We start from the raw sequence: 8,444 nt of genomic DNA on the forward strand, positions 1-8,444 counted from the left end.
TATCTGGCTCCATAATCCTTTGTAAGTTACTTAACTCTTTTGTATCTCTGCTCCCTTCTCCCCCCCCCCCCCATATGGGTTTGAGTAATAGTAGGCTTATCACCCTGAGACATGGCAGAGTGAAGGGGTAAGGACTTTGATCTACAGACAAATGCTCAATAAGGAATCCCAGCATAAATCTGCCTCTAAACCATGTTTTCAGACTGTGGAGACCACATATTTAGATGCAAGCTGCTTTCCCATGCTCCTTCTGCCTACTGTGGAAGTAAAATAAGCTGTCTCTAGGAGGCTCTGCTCAAGCGCTCCTGTTCCAACAATTGCAAGCTTATCTTTAAACACTCCTCCTATTCTTTGGTTAATGGCTTAGAAGTCATCAGAGTTTCCATTTTTTTTTTTTTTTGCTTGATTAAAAATAATGTATGGAAGAAGCACACAAAGGAAAGAGAATATGATTCAAATAAATCTTAGTCGGGGTTGATCCTATCCAGAGATGAAGAGCAGCATCACATCAGGAGCATTACAACAAGCACATTACAGGGTTCTATTACTGTTGTTGTTGTTGTTTTAGGTAGAAACACAACATTGTGTTGTTTTAGGTGACTGTTAATTCATTATTAATGAAATGTCTACACTGGCATTTCTGAATTTATTTATTCATTCAAATGTTTTCTAAGTCCCTATTAAAAGCCGTGTAGTCAGAGCTGGAGAGCTAGGTCAGTGCCTAAGAGTACTTGCTGCTCTTCCAGAGGACCCAGGTTCAGATCCCAGAACCCACACGGAGCTTCATGAGACTCTAAATAAATACATACATAAATGGCCAAAGTGCCACAGGGAGAAACAAGAAATTAGACACAACAAAGAAAATCATCTATAGCCTCAGAAAGTTCAGAGAGAAGCTGAGAGAGACTGGTGCCAAAAGTCTGCGTAGGCCGGGCGGTGGTGGCACATGCCTTTGATCCCAGTACTTGGGAGGCAGAGGCAGGTGGATTTCTGAGTTCGAGGCCAGCCTGGTCTACAGAGTGAGTTCTAGGACAGCCAGGGCTACACAGAGAAACCCTGTCTCAAAAAACCAAAAACAAAAAACAAAAGTCTGCATGATAGGACCAGCAGGATGGGTTAAAGGAAGACGCTTAACTAGACACTAGGATATCTGTGAGAAACTAATTCATTGGGAAGATATGCATAAAGTCAGGGCCGTCATCTTTCTTCCATTTGAGATCATGGCTGGGCCTCACAGGGTTCGGGAACTATCTGTAGCATATGAATATACAAACGGACATTTTCTGGATACGCAGAGCCCTGCTTTCATTCTGGTTTCAACGACAAAAAACTGTGTCCTCTGATCCCTAAACTTCATTTTCTGTCTTCATCAGAGATGAGTTTCAGGTAAGGCTGTGCTTGGAGTCCGGCATTTAAAGTTAATAAGAGATTCCCGAACTTTCTACATCTCGGAGAGAACAATGGTTCCTAAAAAGAAGGGCAAAGCAGACATACAAGACTTCCTTCTTCCATGTTCCCACTGAAATGAGCACAGATATCCTCCTACACACTCAGACACCATGGCAACAGCCATCGTACAAAGACGAGCAGCAGGGAGTGGGTCAGGGCTTGTGTGTGTGGAGCCGACTGCAGGGAAAGGTAGAACGCGGGCCTGAGCCCCTACCTAACACAGCTGCCATTTCCCTCTCCCAATCCACTTCTTTGAAAATTCATTTCAGGAATTTTGGAGACTTCTGGCAATTTCCCCTAAAATAAAGAGCAACCACAGAAATAAAAATTAACACACAAGAAATACAGTGACACTGACCACCCACATTCCGAACACAGGGGTGTGTGGACCCTAACTAAGTGTCTTCTAAGACACTCAAAAGCTCAAAGGCTTCTGGCTGTTCAATCTAACCTTACATGCCTTACACTGTAATTTATAAATAAAATTCATTTATAATTCACAACCCATACATGAGCAAGCAGTTATCTACATTGGTTTATTTGCCATGATGAGTTTCACACACCTCCCTCAAATCCGTAACTCTTGAGGCAAAGAGAAAATGAAAATATGGGCATTCCAACATATGAGGGTAGTGCCAGCCAGGGAGTAGGTGGATCCAACATAGCCACACTTGTACTCTCTGGATGCAATATTACACATTATTATGGACTCTAACTGCACTGGGTGGAGCGTTGTATTCTGCAGCTTTCCTTAACAGCTGCTGCTCTTCACCTCACAGTGCACTGCATGCATGAGCACACAGGGTTACAGGTGTGCTTACTCCGTCACTGTATGGAAAGAAGGGCTCCGAAGGTAAAGGTGCTTGCCGCGAGCCTGACAACTGGAATTTTGTTCCTGGGTTCCAAATGTTGGAAAGTAATATATGACAAAAAATAAAAAATAAATGACAAAAAGTAATAAGTAAATTCCTGTGTTTGGAATGTGGGTGGTCAGTGTCACTGTATTTCTTGCGTGTTAATTTTTATTTCTGTGGTTGTTCTTTATTTTGGGGGAAAATTGCCAGAAGTCTCCAAAATTCCTGAAATGAATTTTCAAAGAAGTGGATTGGGAGAGGGAAATGGCAGCTGTGTTAGCTAGGGGCTCAGGCCCGCTAGTAAGTTGTTCTTTTACCTTCACAAGCATGGGTAAGGTGCACACATAATCAATCGATCAATAAATAAATAAACACAATTTTTACAAAAGAAAGAAGAGAAACTAAACTCAGAAGACACAAACATCTACGCCTTAGGAACAGGCAGTCACTAACGGTTCTCCTACATGACTCTCTTTAATACACCATGAACTGCTGACCATTAATCAAGGCAGCAAGTGATCTCCGAGCAGAATACGACAGGAATTTCTCAAAGTCAATCAATCAACACAGGATAAAGAATTGCTTTTTTTCTTCATAGACTACTAACTAAACTGACAAAATGCTAGGCATCTTCCAGTTAGTTACACTTATGGGCAATCCCAGCACATGGGAGGCAGAGGCAGGGGTGAGAGCCTCCTACAGCTTAAGATTAGAAGCCAAGTTGTTACAAGATAAAGTCATCCCTGTTTTCTGTAAATTCCACTTTCTCCTATGTTCAATGATGTTCTTTCAAACCCTGCTCTAGGAAACAGCCCTGTGTGATGGAGAATAAAGCTTGCTTACTTCCAGTAAAAGAATTCTCTTTCCGTGGGATTAACAGCAGATCTCCGAGTTCAAGGCCAGCCTGGTCTACAGAGCAAAACACAGAGAAACTATGGCTATACAGAGAAACCCTGTCTCAGAGAGAGAGAGAGAGAGAGAGAGAGAGAGAGAGAGAGAGAGAAAGAAATAAAAAGATAAAAAGAAAACTGTTGTAGGAAACATGAAACAGAAGCAGAATAATCAGAAGCCTGAAGGACCAGAGGAAAACACCACAGGACAAAGTGGAGAGCACGAGCAGCACACAGTGGAACAGCAAATAAGAAGGCAGGGAGTGAGGGTGAGGGGCCAGGCAGTCCACATGGGCCAGGGCGAAAATGACCAAAAAAGAAAGGATAAACCTAGATGAGAACGGGAAGCAGTAAATGCTAACCATCACCGTAACATCATCATCCCACAACAGACTCTCTAACCACAGGTGTCTGTTCTGCATCCCACAACTGCCCCACGCACACACATCTGTACTGCTTTGCTTTTCTTTTACATTCTAGACTTCAGAGCTCTAGTGATATATTATTATCATATGTGGGTGACACATGCCTATAACTCCAGCATTAGGGAGGCTGAGACAGGAAGACTGCCTTGTGTTCAGGGCTACAGAGCAAGACCCTGTCTCAAACAAAACACACACACACACACACACACGAAATGTCACTTCAATCTCTTTCAATATCTCTTCTAACATGCCCTCAATTTCAAACCCTCATGACTATATTCTTCTCTCCTAAAACTCCAACTAAAATTGCCCCTGTTGCCCCGTTAGTGTGACTCTCTTGCCCTCCCCTTTACCGTCATACATGGTAAGTGCTGAAAACCTGCTAATCCATTAATTAAAGATCTCTACTTCCCATTATGGAGGACTAAATTTAGAAAGCCAAATTAAGCTGGGAGGAAAGCATGTGTCACAACAAGAGAGATGAATTCCACGGAAGAGGCTGGGCTCCTGCCTGAGTCTTACAAAGCCCCTGACACTAACACACTCTTCTGCTTTGCGTACAGAGAAACATCCCACCGGAGGGCAGCCACTCATCACTGTAATCATCTGGAGAAATCGATTATCTCATCAGGTCACAAAAGCCACAGGACATTACCAAGCAACTGCCTCAGAGGACAATCTTTGCTTTCCCAAACCTCCAATTTAGTCACACAAAAGAAAGGGTGGCAAGCTAGCATTAACTGTGCCCTTAGAGAAGAGCCACTTCCCGCCTGCAGGGGTGGCAGTGACTTTACTGGGTTACCAAATGGATATAAAGACAAAAGTAAACACTGTAATTTTCTGTTTTGTCTCTGGCACAGGGGGAGTAGTACCATCTACACAGTCTGTAAACAGTAATAATGCCAGATGTAACAAAAGAACAGGGTTCCCCCCATCTCTCCGCCCCCATTCCCACCCGCCTAATGCCATTCCTTCTGAGATTACTCATCTTGAGGAAACACACAGAAGCTTCCTATAGTCCATATGCTGCTACCAAATGGAAGAGGGTGAGAATCCAAGTCTGCACTGATTCCTCCTGGCTGTTACACAAAGACAGAATATTCGAGATTCAAGACATTTTTGTTTGGTTGATTTTATTTTTTAAGACAGGGTATCACTACAAGGCACCAGATAGCCTGGGATTCACTATGTATCCCAGGCTGGCCTAGAACTCACAGAGATCCACTTGCCTCTCCCCTCCAGTGCTGGGAATTCAGGTTTGTGCTATTATGCCTGGCTAACAAATTATACCCCTTCTTGAATGTTTTTTTTTTTTCTTTTTCCTTTTTTCTCACTGCTGGAGATCAAACCCAGGGTCTTACGCTTGCTGGGCAAGCACTCTGTACCAAGCTAATTGTTTAGCCATAGAACCCAAGAAACCATCAGTTATTTCTAAAGGCTGACAAACCAACAGACAAGAGTACAGGGAAGGAGAAGAAACAGGAAAGCAGGTGTGGACCACATAGCATCCTGAAGTCTAGACTCAAACAAGACTGAAATGTGAAAAATAAATAGTATACATGAAAACAGAATCACTCTAACAAACTACAAGGCTAAAAGGGCTACTAACAGTCTGAGCCTGAGCCTAGGAATTCATGAAAAGCACAGAAGAAAAGGACAAATTCAAGAAGGAACATTACCTGACCAGAGTTCTCGCCAGGTGTAATGCAGGCGAACTCTACATTTCTTCTGGTAACACAGCAGTTTATGCACTACCTGGACACATCGCCTGCAATAAGAAAGAAAACCGGGGTAAGCTTCAGAAGCCAACACAGCTCACCTGTACTCTTCCTTAGGGAGGCAGCTTTGCTGGGGCCACTAAAACTGAGGTAAAAAAAAAAAAATCCTGGTGATTTCCTCTGTCAGTCTCTTTCATATACACAAACTAACTCCTACTCCCCCCGCACCCCCCACACACAATTTGTGCTACCCATGGGGCTATAACCACTTAGATGCCTATACTGAATCACCACTGAAGGGGCTATCAATGTGGCTCTTCCAGAAGACCTGGGTTCAATTCCTAGTATCCACATGGCAGTTCACTATTGTCTGTAACTCCAGTTCCAGGAGATCCAACATCTTTTGGCCTCTCTGGATACCAGGCATATACATGCTATGCAAGGGTACATATAGGCAAAAACATCCATACACATAAAACATTTTTAATTAAAAAAATTTAAGAGAGAGAGGAATGGATTGAATATATATATATAAAAAATTAAAGACATTAAGACTCTAGATCAGCCAGGCGGTGGTGGTGCATGCCTTTAATCCCAGCACTTGGGAGGTAGAGGCAGGCGGATATCTGAGTTCGAGAGTTCGAGGCTAGCCTGGTCTACAGAGTGAGTTCCAGGACAGCCAGAGCTACACAGAGAAACCCTGTCTCGAAAAACAAAACAAAACAAAAAAAAGACTCTAGATCAAATTCAATTTTAAGAGATGGCTCCACAGGTACCAGGCTCTTCCAATGGCTTCAACAGAGTCCCAGCACCTACACAGAGCAGCTTACAGTTAACTGTGACTCTAGCTCCAGGACCTGACACTTTCTGGCCTCTAAGGGCACCTGCACAGCAAGTTTCAGGCCAACATGGGGTAGGTGAGACTCCACCTCAAAATTAAATAAATAAGCTGGGTGGTAGTGCACACCTCTAGTTTTAGCACTCAGGAAGCAGAGGCAGGTGGATCTCTGTGAATTCAAGGCCAGCCCAGTCTACAGAGCAAGTTCCAGGATAGCCAGCGATACTCAGATAATCCCTTTCTCAGAAAACAAAAAAACAAAAAACAAACCAAAATAGATATATAATGAATGAAAATAAAAATCAGCATAGGGATGCAAAGAGCTCACACAAGTCCAGTTCCTCAGCTGCACAAACCAAGGAATTAGCTGTAAGTACTGCAGCTACAGAGGCCAACAGTCCAGTCATCAGACTATTCAGTTACACACATCATAACAACACAATGTTTTGGGGTTTTTTTTAAAGATTTATTTATTTATTTTATGTATGTGAGTACACTGTCACTCTCTTCAGACACATCAGAAGAGGGCATTGGATCCCATTACAGATGGTTGTGAGCCACCATGTGGTTGCTGGGAATTGAACTCAGGAACTCTGGAAGAGCAGTCAGTTCTCTTAACCACTGAGTCATCTCTCCAGCCCAACACAATGTTTTGTTTGCTGTTTTGAGACGGGATCTCACGTAGCTCAAGTTCACTTCTAACTTTATATTATAGCCAAGAATGACCTCGAACTCTTAATCTTCCCGGCTCCACTTCCCAAGCACTGTTTACAGATAGTTTTGGGGGAGTGCTAGAGATAAATCCAGAGCTTCGTGCATGCTAGGCAACTATTCTACCAAATGAACTATATCCCCAGCCTATTTTGTTTTGTTGAAACAGGGTCTCAGGTAGACCAAACTGGCCTTGAACTTGATATGTAGCCAGGGCTAATGTGGCAGGGAAAAAATATCGGAAAAAAATTATGAGGGTATGGAAAGGAAAGGCAATCCTTCACTCCTGGCTGATTCTTGTTGAAGACTCACCCCAGCTGAGAAGCAAGAGGCTACTGACTGGCACAGATAATTCTAAAACTGCAGTGAGCCAGGATTAAGACCTGAATGTGTATGGCCTTGAGTAGGACCACATTCCACTCCAGGTGTTTCTGGGGATCTCAAAATTAACTTGTTTCAGTGGAGACTTCCTAACTCTCTGTACGACATCCCTGCGCTCTAGAGGTGACCTTGTTCACCTAGCATCTCACTTAGATCTCTAGCAATCCTTTGAAGAAAAGTGTTTCAAAAGCCACCAAACAGTCCAGCTGGCTACTTTCAAGTCTTTCTTACCTTCTTGCTCAATACTTTCTCTTAAATCTTGGGCTTAATATCTATTTTATAAAAAATATTTCCAGAGGCTGGTGCTGAACCGCCTAGCTTGCCTAACTTGAGTGCAATCTAGGTTCAGTCCTGGGTACTGTATCCACTGGATACACACTGGCAAGCATCTGTAATCCCAGCATTGTGTAGTGGAGCAGAAGGATGCCAAGTAATGAACTTTAGCTTACACAGTGTGTAACTAGGCACGCTAACGTCTCTAGCTCAGCGGTTCTCAGCCTTCCACCCGTTTCCACCCTTTAATTCAGTTCCTCATATGTGTTGAGCCACAATCATAAAGTTATTTTCACTACTACTTCATATCTGTAGTCGTGTACTGTTTGAATTGTTATGTAAATGTCTGTGTTTTCTCACGGTTTAGGCAACCCCAGTGAAAGGGTTATTCAACTCTTAAAGGAGTCATCACAACCCACAGGCTAAGAGCTGCTGCTCTAGCTGGTCTCTCTGGCTCTTACCTCTCGGAGCACAGTTAGCACTTTTTTTTTTTCTGTTTCTTGACTTTTTTCTCTTTGAGGCAGGGTCTCACAACGTAGCATTGGTTGCCCTAGAACTCATTATGTAGACTTCCAAACTCACAGAGAGTTCCTCCTGCCTCTTCCTCTCAAGTTCCTAGATCAAAGGTGTGCACCACTATGCCAGGTCCTTTTTTTTTCTGATTATTTCCCCTTTGCAAAGAGGTCCAAGAAATGACCCCAAAGTGAGTTTGGACCAACCTAGGATACATGAGCTCTGGCCTCAAAACAAAACAAATCATCACCAACAATAGCAAAGCGGGGAGCAAAGAAAGGAAGGAAGGAAGGAAGGAAGAGAGGGAGGGAGGGAGGGAGGGAGGGAGGGAAGGAGGGAGGGAAGGGGAAAAGAAGGAAGGAAGGAAGGAAGGAAGGAAGGAAGGAAGGAAG

The 8,444-nt window shown here is 43.3% G+C and overlaps 1 protein-coding gene across 1 annotated transcript in view; it reads right to left on the minus strand.

The window, feature by feature from the left end:
- The window catches only part of Armh3 (armadillo like helical domain containing 3), a 145,835-nt gene that overhangs the window by 93,342 nt on the left and 44,049 nt on the right, over positions 1–8,444 (minus strand). Inside the window, exon 10 of the mRNA XM_028773372.1 lies at positions 5,298–5,386. Within this exon, the coding sequence (XP_028629205.1) occupies positions 5,298–5,386 (89 nt within the window). The remainder of the gene's footprint in view (positions 1–5,297; positions 5,387–8,444) is intronic.

This window comes from Grammomys surdaster, unplaced genomic scaffold (genome assembly GCF_004785775.1).
Source record: "Grammomys surdaster isolate TR1022 unplaced genomic scaffold, NIH_TR_1.0 66, whole genome shotgun sequence".
NCBI lineage: Eukaryota > Metazoa > Chordata > Mammalia > Rodentia > Muridae > Grammomys > Grammomys surdaster.